Here is a 16,883-nt window from a genome sequence, read left to right as displayed (position 1 = left end):
AAATGACTACCGTAATCAGAATGATGGGAAGTTTGAGCGCGCTCGATTTAATCTAAACAGTAAACAAAAAAGTTGTTTGACCTTAACCCGTTTGGCAATTTCATTGGTCTAATGAAAGCTTCATGCCGGCAAAAAACTGAGCACGTCACAGAATGTTTTTTTTTTTTTTTTTTTAAATACAATTTGAAAGCGGGAAAAATCCATATATTAGCCGCGTCGTTGTTTAAGCCGCGAGGTTCAAAGCGTGGGAAAAAAGTTGCGGCTTATAGTCCGGAAATTACGGTATAAATAATTTTGCATTGTATTGATCTGATCAAATGGATGATCCAGCAACTTGATCACACGGGAGCTCAGCATGTAGTTCCCAATACTCCTTGTATCCTAGGATCGGCCACATTATGCCGACTCACTGTCAGTGCATCGGCACCAGCGTGTTTACCTTCCCTTGTGGCATGACTTGATGCACATGTCAGCAGCTTGGGAGACCCAGGTTTGGATCTCACATTGAATCATCGTGAGTCACCACGTTGATTCTGAGGTTCTATTTTTTCCTCTAACGTTACATTTTTACTCCATTTATGGTTAGATTTAGGAGTAAAGTTTATAAAACATGCATTCTTCTTCATTGTATTACTACTTATACAGCTGAAAACAACACTCTTCACAACTCGCTTTTGGTGCCCCTCTGTAGACATTTCACCAAGAAAATGGAGCTTCAGGGGCCCATACGCCCAACAACACTTTCTGCTTTGGCCACTGGGGGCAGTGTTGTGAATTTCGGAAAGCACCGACCAATTTTAGCTAAAGAGCAGACAACCTGCTGTTTCTGAAATTCACTGTGAGGTCAATCTGGATCTTTGGCTGTTGCGTCACATCTCACAGTTTTTTTTTGTATCGAGGCCCAGCATCCATATGAGTTCTGTTCATAAAATAGATTATTATCTGATTAGTCCTGGCATTGAGTGATTATCATAAGTATAAGTATACGCAGCTGTGTGGACATTTAAAGTAACATTCCCCAGCTCTGCAAAATAATAAATAGAACTTGCATGTTTTATGTATTATTTATTTTATTTTTTAAATTATATTATTTGTAAAATTGTTTTGCCAAATACAGGTTATCTGATTCCTATATGGATGGACATATGATATAGGCCTAAAATATTACTGTTAAAGCATCAATAGCATGCCATATGTGTTAGCTGAGTTACTACGTTAGGTAAGTTGCTCCCAGGTAAATCTTTGTATCAAAGTCTTTGCCTTTGATTTGTCTTTTTTAATGGAAAAGTTAATCAAGACTATAAAATGTAATTGAATGACATATATCTATATACTTATTTGGGAAATAAAAATAACATGATGGATAAAAATGGACCATGACAGAGATTCTGCAAGTCTGGAAAATGATTATTTGTAGTGGAACTTCTGATTTTGTGCCCGTTTCACTTAAGTAATTATTTAAATAAGGCAACAGCGCAAGCACATTCAAGAAATTGGTGCTGATTGCAAATTGTACAGCACAGTTAAGTTGTGCACTAAGAGGTTATGTAGGCTTTGGAGGATGCAGCAGACTACAACAACCAACTTAAAAATATTGTATTTTGTGGAATATTTTTGTATACTGTAGTTGTCCTTGGATTTTGATCCAAAATAAAAGAATTTGGGAGAAAACAATTTGCTCCCGCTGCTACTATTTTCATGATCGATTTTGCTGTTATTTCAGAGTACTTGTGCCCATTCCTGGTACAAGGCAAGTATGTAACCACATATTTAAAAATGGGTAGACCTTTAAGTGAACATTTTAATAATTTTTTTTTAGAGATCACATTGGTGCGTCTACAAAGTCGGCCAACACACTCTGATTGTGCATTGTCTTTTTGTGTTGCATATAAGAAATGTCAAACGACAAACCCTTTAAAAGTGTATCAGCGCAGAGCGACCTTGTAATGTAGCGACCCTGTGAGCAGATGACTCTTGTAATGTTCTCTTGGCTTTAATGGGCCTCCCTGTGCATGTACAGTAGTTAGTAATTACTCTGATTATAAGGTGCATTTCAGTACATGTTTGTTTATGATATCTTGTACTTATACTGACATTTAGGGGCATAGATGCAACAACATTCAAATGCAATAGTTTTTAGTGAATGATGCCATTTGTAAAAATTCACTAATCACAATCAGTTATGATTAATTCTAGCTATAAGCAATATAAGTGGCCTCTTCAGGCCCCCGAGCCACTGGGAGCCCCGCAACGCAAGGGCATTTTTATTTATTTTTTAAATATACTAAAAGCTGCCAGTAAGACTCGGGCAGCACTCATGGCTCAATATGACAGATATAGGGGGCCCCCTTGTGGAACGAGAGGGAAGGGAGAATGAAAAGCAAGGAGAGAGTTGTAGCTAGATGTGCAAGCCACACGCGCACTCAGAGTTTTTCATCATCATGTAGTGCAGCCGAGAGCAGAATAAAGAATGGATGTGGAGGGGCTCCATGTAGTATTTTGCTTAAGACCTTGTCTCCATCGGATATCACTTCAACCAATGGAGATACAATTTGTTTCAATATTTTCTTTACTTGGCAATATTAATCTTTAGTGACTATGAAAGAGCGCTGAATGTAGATAAGCTGAATAACTGAAAATTTAATGTATTTTTGCACTGAATCCCTTGAGACACCCAGTGCTCTATCAGAAAGGAAGATTGCTGAAACTCCAGTGGGAAACAGTGAAATGTGAAATCTCATCTGTAACCCCTAGATATGATCTGTTTATGGCCACATGAGTGACAAAGACAAACACTGATATGCCCAGGCTGCAGGCTTTTTGTTTTCGTCATCTTAATTTTTCGAAAACAAAAATTGCAAATTCAGGGTCCACAAAAAAAGCATGTCAATTTAGGAAGGAATTGAGGTTTTATGTGAATATTTTTTATGTAATCCTTTTTAATGTCTAGAATGCAGTTTGCTTTTGAAGTATAGTATTTACACAATGATCAGTGCTGTTGAGGGTTAACAGCTAGAAGCTTTAGTACCGCCCCTCCTTTCACCCAATGACTGAGCCTGAGCTGAAGCGCTGCAGAGAAATCACACATTCGCTCACTCCTCTGAGAACTACACACCCACAAACACTCACACAAGCGGTCTAATGATAGAGCTGGTTAAGAAACTTGTCTGAACGGGCTGGAATCAAACTTCAGGCTGGGGATTTTCCTTTCAGATCTTGCTGTTTTGCCTCCGTCCTCATTTCCCACAACAATCCATGGGACTCCAGATACGGCCACTGTCTGATCCGTCTCTCAGCTCCATGGCCTGCCTTGAGGTGGAGACCTTGAATGTCTGCAGGGGTAAATCTAATTCATTAAAATCCATTTTGAAATTCCAATGTGGATATAGAGAAATTGTGCCTTGCATGTGAGTATGCATTACAACAGTGATGTTGAAACAAATGTGTGAGTGAAAGAATACCTGGAAGTGCTGCTGGTAATTATCACTGGAACATATGTTGAGAAGATCATATTGAGTAGTTACAAACGTTATCTTGTGTAAATCAGGTAGAAGTAGCTCCTTAAGGGAACAACAGGGTACCAAAGTTTGTGTATTGCAATGATTATAGGGTTTATAGATAAGAATAATGATGATGGTTATGATGCTCTTTTGGCTGTTTGACATCCGTTTTATCACATTTTGTTAAATAACATCCAGGTTTTCATTCAAACTCACACCCAAACATTACCTCATCCTTCAGTTAATCGTTTGGCACTCTTATCATGCCTCTTCAGGATGTTAATCTGCTTTTACTGCTTTATGGGAGTACCTCTTCTTTACAGGTTTACTTAGTAAGACTTGAGAACACAAAATATATCAGTGAAGCCTTCAGTACTATTGATGTATGGCTTAAGTTATGAGAGTTTTGTCTATGAGTTATTGGTTGTTGGGGTAGTTCCAATCTCTCATCACTGTAAACCAAAGGGTGTATTCGTTTATCAAAATCTCAGACCTGAAGTAACATACATTAGTCTTTAATCTCTTCACATAATACACAGTTTTGCTAGCAGCTATGAAGATACAGTCATTGTTGGAGTTGGATGTGTTTCTTTATGTTTCCTTAACAGTAATGTCAACAAAGCACAGGTTAGTGTCCCTGTTTAGTCAGAGTTAATGGGCTCTTTAGCCATAACAAAGCCTCTTCATTTAATTTATGTTCCTAGTGTCCAGTTATGATGGCTTATCAAAGAAGTTGGTAACACTTTGCAATAAGATTTCAAATGTTAACACAAGATTTAACATGAACTAACAATGAACAATACATTTACAGCACTTATTAATCTTGTTTAATCTTAATTACTTCAACATACTAATACTTTTTTAAAATGAAAAGTTGTATATTAACATTAGCTAATGCATTGTAAACTAACTTTAACATTAACCAAGATTAATAAATGCTGTAAAATAGATTGGTCCTTGTTAGTTCATGATACCTTAAGCATTTACTAATGTTATCAAATAAAACCTTATTGCAAAGTGTTATCAACATTTTTAACATGAAAAGTTGTGTATATTAACATGGGTCAAATCTTCATTTACTAATCCTTCTGTTGTTCCAAACCTACAAAACTTTGTTCGGTGGAACACAAAAGGAGATGTTTGGCAAAATAACAGCCTCAGCCTCAGTCACCTTTCACTTTCATTGCATCTTATTCCATACAATGAACGTGATAGAAATAATATTTGTGGGTAATCTAGCCCTTAAATGCATTGTGAAATAACAATGAACAATAGTGCATTGATTAAATATTTATAAAATTGCTTTAACCAAGATTTATAAATGATATATACAGTTTATAGCCTACTGTATATGTTATTTTTTGTTATGATACATAATGCATTAACTTACATGTATAGAACTTTATTGTAAAGTGTGTTACCAAAATGTCTGGGGACATGAGATTGAATCTTGAGATTTAGTAAAACCCAGCGATCTAAGCTGCCTTTTGTTTATTTAAAAAATTGAGGGTGAGCTCTGGAGCCAGCTTGAATAATACAAGGTCAGCCAGGGTTTATCAAAGAACATCAGGGTTGAGATCAGCTCAACAAACATTAGGATGACTGCAGGCATGTCATGTACCACAGGTTCTGTTCTGAAGATAAATTATGGTATTATTTTGTTTCCCAATAAAATGCCCCTCTTCCATCAGGTTTCATTTGCAACTTTGCTTTGAAAAACCCACTTGCTGGTCACACTGATCTTGATGCAATGAATAACTGCTTTAATATATTTAATATATTGAATATTGAAACCCACTACAGAACCTCCTTGCAAAGATTCATAATCTAAAACACGGGGACAGAGTGTTCTGAGCTTCTGGGTTTGGGGGGCATTAAACATACACTCACTCACCCTTTAGTCTGTACTGGGTCTTTACCCAGCTGCCATCTGTGATGGAGAATGGATGTGTTCCACACATGCCATTTTTTTAAATCTTCAGTTTCCCAGGCCTTGTTCTCACAACAGCCCAGTTTATTTTAGCAGGGGTGAGTCAGACAGAATGGTCGCTCTCCTGGGAGCTCGGCAGAACTGGGTATGCTAGGCCTCATTCGGCACCCAATCAGAATCACTCTCTGCTCCCAGTGCTGCTGATGGGCGGAAGGGTTGGGACGGGGGTTGCGGGGATGGATGTTCCACACTGCACCGTGCCATTTGTCACCATCAACTGTCATCGTCCTTTTCAAATATTTTGCAGAGGAGCCGTGTTATTCTCTTGAACAAACATGTCCATGCTTGCTTGTTTATAAATGTATAAACTGAGCCCCATCTGCAGTTTATTGGGATGCTAGAGTAACATTCAGCACTGGCCAAGGTGTTATAGGCTGTGTATAATGCATATCATCCTTTCACTCAGGCATTCACAGTCTTTTTGAGGTTCTTGGGTTTTAATGAATCAGTGCTTCCTCATCCAAAGCTAAACTCTAAGCACCTTGCTTTTTATGGGCAGTGCATGCAAGGGAGACGGTTCAGCCAAGACTTAAGATGACATCATTGTAATAAGTTGATAGGACCACTGCACTGTTTATTATTTTCCCACTTATGTGCTTTGGAAGCTTTTCTGTTGTTGATCACTCTTTATAAACAGCAGTCTGTTGTATGATTGCGTTTAAGGTCAGTACTATCGATCTTTTGTTCCATCTGATACTTCTATTACATTACAACACATAAATCTTGTAACCCTGAAGCATTCAACCCCAAAATATTGAATATAACAGTGTTGGCACAAATTGTGTTGGAATTATATTTCTTTTAATTATTTGAAGTCTGGACTTACTATGATGGGGTTGAAATAATGTAGCACTCTTGGGTAAAGGTGGTCGTGTACCGGATGAGAAGTGCCACGACGCGTCGTAGCTGGGACACGGCACAGGTATCAAACACAGGGCATGCCGATGCGGTTCAGGTGGCAAACAGTACACACACACACACACACACACACACACAAAATCACTTCTTTAAGAATGAACAAAGCAATCTATGTCCTTTTGATAATGATTTGGGTCGAATTTTATGGAAAATATGCGAGTTGCGCTCTGTGGCACGGCAGAAATTTGAGCAGCCTCCGTAGACTTAGCTGGGCGCCACTGACAGATGCCGAGCGGCAGCGGCGGTGTGAGTAGCTTCATAGAAAACAATTGTTTCGTATTTTAGAATGCACAATGTCATCCGCCCAATTGTCTGGAGTGCGACCCCTTTAAGACTTAGAGTAAAGATAATTAACTTAGTATTTTAGGCTGTTACCACATATTTTGGAAAGTGGTAATAGTTTAAGATTCAGCCATTAAAGGACCATTAGTTTTATTTTTAATATTGAATACTGATCTGAATTTAGGAGGGAATGAATCTGGCTGTGGTCGCTCCCAAAGTCAAAATAGTTTACTCAACTTATTTTTTACTTTTCTTACTAGTTTTACATTGCCGCTGCTCTCTAAACCCTAAAGTTGTCATTAATAGAACATTTAAGTGGTCCTAATTAAACAGTACTTAAAATGTTATATCACAATCAAAACTGTGTTCTTTTGTTTATTTGTTCTTTAAACTTTGTCTTCTAGTATGACTAACTCAAAATTATCTAGGACAAAATTGTGGCTGTGTGGAACACCCATAAGCCCTTATGCTTGAATAAATTATGTATTTTTGGTTAAAACAAGGGAACTTATGTAGTAAAATAATAATTTTTATTTAATAATGGATATAGTTTTAATTCTTATGACTTTTGTTGTTATTTTTGTAGCTGTTTGATAGTTATGATTCGTGTGAAGTCACCATTAGGGTGATTTAGTGTTACTTCTGATGAGTTTGGAGCCTGTTATATTTAAGTAATTCTTCTCTACTCAATTGTACTTTATAAAAGTGCAGAGTAAAGTGCACTGAGAATTACTGAGGAGAATTCAATGTGCCATAATGCTAACCTAGAGTTCAGTCATAATTTCCCTTTATACTGTACTGTATAAGAAGCACCATAACTCAATTTAAATAATTAAATAACAATGATATTTTAATCATAGATGAGTTACGTTTATTTGCAGCTAGTTATTAGTACTTTAAATAATTAATTTCACTTTACTTGAACCAAATAAGTATGTTTATCCAGTAAAGGCATGCAAACTGATTGGCTTAAAAAATCTAGGTAAGGTCAACTGATTAGATTTAACAGTGGACCTGGAGGGAATTTAATTTAATGCCATTAAACCCTGGATGAAGAACCTGATAATGAGTAATTGGGTCTGGAGCTTGTGTTTGGTTTTTTGGGATGCACTCATGACGCTGTATCTCGTGCTGTCTTGGGCAATAATTGAAGTGTGAAACTCACATGTTATATTTGTAATCTTAAATTCTGTTTCTTGTCTCCTCCATAGTGCTGCAGCTCAGACTACAGCAGAGGCGCACACGCGAGCAGCTGGCACAGCAAGGCATCATGCCACGTGAGTATGCATGCTTCATGGATACGGAATGGTTAATTGTCGATTAATGTCTGAACTGTTATGTTTAGACAAATTTAGCATACCTGACTTTATTTTTAGTCAAATGTTCTATTTCCTTGTTAATTTTTCCACAGTCATTCACACAGTCTCACACCCCAGCTGAATAAATAAAACAGCCAAAAGATCTAAAACAGCCAAAAGGTCTTTAATTACTGGTCCCCAAACCAGCAAACCCCAAACTGGCTGGGAGACCAGTTTAAACCAGCTAAGACAAGCAAACCATCTTTGGCTTGTTTATGTTTTATTCAGCAGGGACATTCTTGCTTTTGCTCATAATTCCATCATCTAAGCAGAGCACAAATGCTTACTCTGAGTCAAGAGGAGCACATTTACCAACAGGTACAGTTTTTTGTAGATGGCAGTGGAGTGATGGACCAAGTTATGAGTGTTGGTAAGGAGAGCAGTTCTAATAAAAGAAAGCGGCTGTTGTGTGTACGAACTGATAAGAAAGTGGCGATAGACCAATGGTGTGACTTATGTCTGTCTGGAGCAGCGGGAGATGTCCTGCTCTCTCAGTGCTTGCTGTCTGTAGAGGGCCCCTAACGTCACGGTCCAAGCTCCAACAGTAAAAAGAGTGAGTCAGCGACTGAGCTTGCACTTTTTTCAGCAAGATCTGCAGTTGCCTCCTGGGCTTTATAGTCAATGCCTAATGGCTTGGATTCTTTCACAAAGACCAATAATTGAACTCTTTGAAGGGATTGTTCTTAAAAATAAAATGTACTCTTGTGTTGTTCCAAAGTTGCATGACATTATTTCTTTCCTTAGTAAATGTTAGGCAGAATGTTAGGGACTGACAGCCTTAGTCAATAATTAAAATTTTGGTGCAACTGTCACTTTTATTATATTAATGTCAGGATTATATATTAGTTTTCATGTAGTTAGCAGACTGTTTCAGAGGCAAGGTTTGGTTGGTGATATGACAAATCAAAGAAGAGAAATCAATATATAGCTTGGCTAATCAAAACACAGCCCCGTTGTCTGGATGCGAATGAGTAGAGTGCTTATTTCCTGTTGATTATGTAGATGAAAACTCAACGCTCACAGAAATAGTCATATCGGAATTATTTCTACGTTGTATTTATTCGTTAAAGGGATAGTTCTCCTAAAAATGAAAATTCTGTTGTCATTGGTCACAATTCATTTTCATTTTATGGAACAAAGATGCAATGAATGTGAATAGTGACTGAGGCCGACATTCTGATAATCATGTCCTTTTGTGTTCAATGGAAGAAATCCATACAAGTTTGAAACAATATGAGGATACATTTTCATGTTTGAGCAAAATACCCCTTTAAAGGGAAAGTTCACCCAAAAATGAAAAGTCTCTCATCATTTACTCCGCATCATGCCATCCCAGATGTGTATGATTTTTTCTTCTGCTGAACACAAATTAATATTTTTAGAAGTATTTCTCAGCTCTGTAGGTCCATACAATGCAAGTGAATGGTTGCCAAATAAAAGTACTCCTGATGACTCTGGTGGTTAAATCCATATATTCTGAAGTGATTTGATAGGTGTGGGTGAAAATGATTCATATTTAAGTCCTTTTTTTTTACTATAAATTCTCTGTGCTCAGTCAATCTTCACTTTACTTTAACTTTTCTCCTTCTGTTTTTGGTGATTCGAGTCCTTTTTGCACATCGCCCCCTACTGGCCAGGGAGCACCCATTAACTTGCATTGCGAGGACCTATAGAGCTTAAATATTCTTCTAAATATTTTAATTTGTGTTCTGCAGAAGAAAGAAAATCATACACATCTGGGATGGCATGAGGGTGAGTAAATCATGAGAGAATTTTCATTTTTGGCTTAACTATCTCTTTAAGCACTGGTTCCCTGACGTCCATCAAAATGCTGACATTCTAAATTAAATTTAACAAATAAGATAATCTTAGGCCCTTAGGACACTATTGCTTAATGTTTCCTTTAAGCAGATGTTTTGTAGATGCCACTGCAAAATGTTTGAAAGAGGTTTTCCGAGTGCTGCTGTTGGAATCATGTCAACAATTTTAAATGCTTTACTTGATCTTTGAGGTATTGGATAAACATGTCTAAACAGGTATTAGATAAAGATGAAATATTATATAAAGATATAATTTCTCTTGTCTTGTATAAATGACATAATTTTGCTCTTTCCCAGCATTGAAGACTCCTGCAGCTTTTCATGAGCAGGTCAGAAGTCTGGAGAGGGCAAGGGTAAGAATAATAAATATTCTTCTTACACTTTACATTCTTCATTAGTTAACTGACAAATGATACTTCAATGGTCCTATGCAAGTTTTAAAATGTGGAAGATTGTGGAAGGATCACTAATTAGTTGGATGCATTGTTGCATAACTGAATGTGTAAGGACCATAATTGCATGCTGAGACATGTTCACTCAAGTTTTATTTGTATTTTTTTTGCAATTTCACAATATACAGACTGAGAATTTCCTGAAGCATAAAATTCACAGCAGACCTGACCGTGCTGAACTGGTTCGTATGCACATCCTGCAAGGTAAGCAACTTATTTAGCATTGTCAGAGCACATTTGTTTATTAGTGACCAGCATGTGATTCGAGGCTATAATATTTTCTGAAATTGTTTGTGTTTTTCAGAAACCCAGGCGGAGCCTTCTTTGCAGGCCACTCAGATGAAACTGAAAAGGGCACGTATAGCCGATGATCTCAATGAGAAGATTGCACAGAGGCCTGGACCACTGGAACTGGTGGAGAAGAACATACTTCCTGTTGACTCAAGTGTCAAAGAGGCCATCATTGGTAAATAAAGACTTGTTCAATTATTTTTGTGCTTACCAGATTTACAGCAATTAGAGAAATTACATCTGTAACTGCATGGATTTTTTTATGTTTTTTTGTAATATTCTGGTGTAATGTTTGGTTTTGTTCTATTTTGGTTTTGCTCTGTTTCTATTTTTTGTTTTGTTTTTTTCTTCTTCTTTTTTATTCTTGATACTGTAGTTGGAGAAGTGAACTACCCAAAGACACTGGATGTTTATAACTTTGATGAGGACAGTAGTGACGCTTTGTCTCCAGAGCAACCGGCTAGTCAGGAGTCTCAGGGCTCTGCATCGTCCCCTATAGAGGCTAGAATGCCTGATGCTTCCTCTGTATCGCCTCTGACTGGCTCCAACCTGCAGGTCAGCCTCTTAACAAGCCATTCCATTTACATCCAGTATAGTGACTAATAATTGTAAATGAAACTTCAGTGTGCTATTATTTACAGCTAGCTGTTGATAAAAAGGTTTGATATAAAGACTGCTTTCATTAAACCATATGAAGCAATTTATCACTGAAACATCTTTCCAGAAGGGCTAAGTAGTATCTATTTTTCCTCTAGCAGCTATTCAGAAATTAGCCTTGTGCCATTGGTTAGATTTATATTTATCTTCCTGTCCTCATAGTTTTTAATCTAATTTTATCTCAGTTCTGTCCACCTACAACCCAGTATACAGACTTCCTGAGTAGAACGTCAGTAGAAGATCAAGCAAACAGTCGTGTAATGACTGCCACTCAGCCAGTAACTGCTGCTACTCCCACTAAACCCGGACCAACCCTTGTGAAGGTAAACCATATGTCCCAACCACACTGTTTACTTGTCATAGATAATGGTCAGTGATTCACTTCATTACCAGCTAATTTCTCAATAGCAGCTCAAACTAGATAATAATGTACATCACACAGACTGAGAAACTGATCATTTTGATAATGTATTGAGATTGAATGCTTTGTAATTTCTCAACATATATTGTAGTGGTTCACAAAAAATCCGCTGAGAGTTAGACAGGAAATCAACAGATAGGCTGTGAAGAGATTAGATCAGTGTGAATTTCCATGCTCGTCCAAGCTGGTTTATGTTGGTCTAGCTGGTGGACCACACATAACCTTAACTGTTGTGGTTGGCTGAACAGCAGAATTGTTTTGGTCAAGCTGGTTGACCAAGGAATTATTGCTGGTTTAGCTAGTTAAGATGCCTGGTGGGAACACCAGCATACATGTACAGCATCCAAAGCAAAAGATATGCTGGTGACCTTGCTGTTATGCTGGTCGTTTTAGTTGTGTGGACTTAGTGGGGTCAAAGGATTCACTTTACCTTTATAAAACATGCAAACATGGGTATTCATTGTAAAGATATATTGTTTCACTGATTAATTGGTGCCGATAATTGCTTTTTGGAGCTTTCGGTTATCTTCCAAAATCTATGCCGATAGATGTTGATATATATATATAATGTATATGTGTGTATAAACTGAGCAAAAAAAGAAACCTTGACTCTGAAAAACACTAAAAGAAAGATGCCCAGTGTCCCTGCTCATCTACGTGAACGTTCATTAGGCATGCTGCATGGAGTCATGAGGACTGCAGATGTGGCCAGGGCAATACATTGCAATTTCCGTACTGTTAGACGCCTAAGACAGTGCTACAGGGAGACAGGAAGGACAGCTGATCGTCCTCACAGTGGCAGACACTGTGCACCTGCACAGGATCGGTACATCCGAATATTACACCTGCGGGACAGGTACAGGATTACACCAGGAACGCACAATCCCTCCATTAATGCTCAGACTGTCCGCAAGAGGCTGAGAGAGGCTGGACTGAGTGCTTGTTGAATTAGAAAACTTTATTGTCTGTCTTAATGGACATTTGCCTTCGGCATTCTGGCTGCACAGGACAACAATAAAAAAAACCTGAAATACATAAAATACATTAAAATACATATCCAATAGAAACCGTGCTAATGGGCTGAAGGAGACGTTTTTTTTTGTATATTATTGTTCAAAATAGCCACCACAGAGGGCACAAATAATTTTTTGTACCCATTCTTCCAGACTAATGGGCCCTTGAGTCTCTTGCCCGATGGTATCATCTGAAATTATGAATGAAGGGGGTGAGTAGGGTCATTGTAGACCTGGGTTGCCTTAGTAAGAGACCAATTATAGAGGTTCTGGAGTTGCAGTTGTTTGTCTCCTGATCTTACTGGCCTGGTTGACCACCTGGGTCAGCTTATTCCTGTGTCTAACTGAGAGGTTCCCATACCAGGAAACAATGTTAAAGGTGAGAACACATTCAGTGAGTGACCTGTAGACCATAGTTGGAGTGTGTTTGCTGGCATTAAAACTCTTCAGTTTCCTGAAGAGAGAAAGCCGCTGCCATGCCTTTTTATAAATATAATCTGCATTAGGCTGAAAGGAACGTTTATTGTCAATTATTGTTCCCAAATATTTTAAGTATACGAACTGCTCCACTTCCTGTCCCTTCATAGTGACTGGCTTAAAGACAGGCACCATGCTGTCTGCTTCCATCCTACTTCCCAGACACAGCTCCCTAGTTTTACTGATATTAATGTCAAGGAAGCTGCTGTCAAACCGATGTGATCGATATGCTAGAGGTGGGAAGGGCTGGTGAATTCCTGCAGGCAGGCAACCAGGGCCATGTCATCAGCATACTTTATAAGTGTGAGGTCTTTACTATTGTATTTGACCTCATTTATGTATATAGAGAATAAAAGGGGTGATAAAACACACCCCTGAGGAATGCCAGTATTCAGTACAATGCAGTCAGAGAAGGTGTTATTAATAGACTTTTTGAGGCCTCTCTCTTAGAAACTCCCTGATCCACAGGACAAGGCTGCAACCTACGTTCATGTCACATAGGAGTCTCAGGAGATGATGGGGCTGGACCGTATTTTAATCCATAAAAATTACACGGACATATGTATTTGCCTTGTCTAGGTGACCATTTACTTTATCTAGAAGAGTAAGAGTAGCATCCTTGGCTGGCTCGGTAGGCAAACTGCATGGGATCCATGAGCTTAGCTGTTTAGGACATGAGTCTCTTACTCACTATATGCTCCATGCATTTGCTTAATAGAGGTGTTTAGGCCTAGGGACAATAGTTGCCATTTTCCAGGCCTGGGGTACAAAGCTGGTGTTGAGGAACATCTGGAATAGCTGGGTAAAGATGGGTCCAAGTTGGGTAGCACTCTCCCTCAGGACCCTTCCCTTGAGCCCATCTGGCCCTGGAGCTTTGGCGAGGGTTGACACCCTGGAGGATCGAAATTACTTCCTTTTCCTTTAATATCACAGAAGCAGATGTCATTCCTGCATAGAGTCGCATTCATCACTGAAGTTAGGGCTGGGCGATATGGCAAAAATTTTGATTACTATATTCTTTAACATATCATTCGATATCGATATTTATCACGATATTGAATCACATTTGCACATTGCAATTTTTTTTTTATTTCCAAAAAAAGAAGAGAAAACAAAATCCTAAAAAGTCTAAATAGTCTTTACAAAACTGCGTTGGGGGCCCAGACACAGCCAATGCATTGGTGTCTGAGGGATCTTCTATGAAAATATTACTATATTTTATAGAGTTTATCAGTTGAGCGCATTTGGATATGAATATTATAAGATGATCTGAACTTTTGAAAATGTAAAAGTCTGAATGGACCATTTTTCTATTTAAATTAAAGTGAGAAAGAGAAATTGTTTTGTCTTTCATCCTTGTCAGAGATAATGACATCTGAATAATTTCACAAAATTAATACCTTTTAAAACTTAAAAGGTGAAACTAATATATTATATAGACTCATTACAAGCAAAGTAAGATATTTCAAGCCTTTATTTGATATAATTTTGATGATTATGGCTTACAGCTTATGAAAACCCCAAATTCAGAATCTCAGAAAATTAGAATATTACATGAAATCAATAAACAAAAAGGATTTTAAATACAGAAATGTCGGCCCTCTGAAAAGTATAATCATGCATATGTACTCAGTACTTGGTTTGGGCCCCTTTTGCATTAATTACTGCCTCAATGCGGCGTGGCATGGATGCTATCAGCCTGTGGCACTGCTGAGGTGTTATGGAAGACCAAGATGCTTCAATAGCGGCCTTCAGCTCTTCTGCATTGTTTGGTCTCATGACTCTCATCTTTCTCTTGGAAATGCCCCATAGATTCTCTATGGGGTTCAGGTCAGGCGAGTTTGCTGGCCAGTCAAGCACAGTAATACCATGGTCATTTAACCAGGTTTTGGTACTTTTGGCAGTGTGGGCAGGTGCCAAGTCCTGCTGGAAAATGAAGTCAGCATCTCCATAAAGCTTGTCTGCTGAAGGAAGCATGAAGTGCTCTAAAATGTCCCGGTAGACGGCTGCGTTGACTCTGGACTTAATAAAGCACAGTGGACCAACACCAGCCGATGACATGGCTCCCCAAACCAACACAGACTGTGGAAACTTCACACTGGACTTCAAGCATCTTGGATTGTGTGCCTCTCCATTCTTCCTCCAGACTCTGGGACTTTGGTTTCCAAATGAGATGCAAAATTTGCTCTCATCAGAAAAGAGGACTTTGGACCACTGAGCAACAGACCAGTTCTTTTTTTCTTTAACCCAGGTAAGACGTTTGACATTTGAAGCCCATGTCCAGGACCCGTCTGTGTGTGGTGGCTCTTGATGCAGTAACTCCAGCCTCAGTCCACTCCTTGTGAAGCTCCCCCACACATTTGAATGGCCTTTTCCTGACAATCCTCTCCAGGCTACGGTCATCTCTGCTGCTTGTGCACCTTTTTCTTCCACACTTTTCCCTTCCACTTAACTTTCTATTAATGTGCTTTGATACAGCACTTTGAGAACATCCAACTTCTTTTGCAATTACCTTTTGAGGCTTTCCCTCCTTGTGGAAGGTGTCAATGATGGTTTTCTGCACAACTGTCAGGTCAGCAGTCTTCCCCATGATTGTGAATTCAACTGAACCAGACTGAGAGACCATTTAAAGGCTCAGGAACCCTTTGCAGGTGTTTAGCTGATTAGAGTGTGACACTTTGAGCCTACAATACTGAACCTTTTCACAATATTCTAATTTTCTGAGATTCTGAATTTGGGGTTTTCATAAGCTGTAAGCCATAATCATCAAAATTATATCAAATAAAGGCTTGAAATATCTTACTTTGCTTGTAATGAGTCTATATAATATATTAGTTTCACCTTTTAAGTTGAATTACTGAAATTAATGAACTTTTGCACGATATTCTAATTTTTCGAGTTTCACCTGTAAAACTCAATTTAGAAAGAAAAAACGTTATGGTCTAAAGGCGCTCTGGAAACACGCACCTCATGTTTACACACATGTGGGGAAAAGAGGATGCGGGTGCGGCCCGGGACAGGGCATCAGTGAAGCCTGTTTCAGTGCTAGAGAAAAGTATTCAAGAACACAGCGCAGAAAGATCAGATATTATGTAACCATATTTGTTGTTTTGTCCCGCTGCTTACTAGCGACGATGAGAGGGCGTAACAGTCGTCATGTTGTCTTGCAGTCAAGATGGAATCAATCTGGGATCCGGAACGCGGTGACCTGTGTAGCGGGGGCAATAGCAACTTCATACAGTCTGAGCCTTCATTTCCACTGACGCGTAAGAAATCCACACAAAGCCGCTAGGGAACCGCTTGCCCCTCCCTGCTGTCAATTTTACAATCCACCTCATGGGCTTTCATAGGAAGGAATTGAAAGTGCTCGCTCACTACGCGCCAGTGGAAACATATGATAAGAAAGCCAAACTGCTAACGTTTTTAGCAACACGCATGTCTAGATGTAGAACGCAGGCTAAATATCGAAAATTACTCAAAAGCATATTGTCAATATCATGGAGCTTTTATAGCAATAAATATTGATGATAACACATATGCACTGCTCTTACACTTTAGTTTAGGATGACGAACACAATCTGAGTGATACACACAGTGAATCGTCCGAGTGCTGATGGTGTCAGACCAGCAGTGCTCATGGAATGCCTCTCGTCCAATCAGATTCAAGGACCGGAACTAACTGTGGTGTATGTGTGTGTATATGT

The 16,883-nt window shown here is 38.7% G+C and overlaps 1 protein-coding gene across 3 annotated transcripts in view; it reads left to right on the top strand.

The window, feature by feature from the left end:
- Positions 1-16,883, top strand: part of LOC127648028 (myocardin-related transcription factor B-like) — a 51,219-nt gene that overhangs the window by 23,708 nt on the left and 10,628 nt on the right. Inside the window, exons 2-8 of one of the 3 annotated variants that reach the window (XM_052132592.1) lie at positions 3,214-3,340; positions 7,902-7,967; positions 10,166-10,221; positions 10,449-10,524; positions 10,625-10,786; positions 10,988-11,166; positions 11,454-11,591. In XM_052132592.1, coding sequence (XP_051988552.1) covers positions 3,214-3,340; positions 7,902-7,967; positions 10,166-10,221; positions 10,449-10,524; positions 10,625-10,786; positions 10,988-11,166; positions 11,454-11,591 — 804 coding nt within the window. Of the gene's footprint in view, positions 1-3,114; positions 3,341-7,901; positions 7,968-10,165; positions 10,222-10,448; positions 10,525-10,624; positions 10,787-10,987; positions 11,167-11,453; positions 11,592-16,883 lie in introns of those variants that run through there. The other 2 variants (XM_052132594.1, XM_052132593.1) reach the window with 2 other exon arrangements.

The sequence above is a fragment of the Xyrauchen texanus genome, chromosome 8 (genome assembly GCF_025860055.1).
Source record: "Xyrauchen texanus isolate HMW12.3.18 chromosome 8, RBS_HiC_50CHRs, whole genome shotgun sequence".
Taxonomy (NCBI): Eukaryota; Metazoa; Chordata; class Actinopteri; order Cypriniformes; family Catostomidae; genus Xyrauchen; species Xyrauchen texanus.
This window is presented reverse-complemented; position numbering and strand designations above follow the sequence as displayed.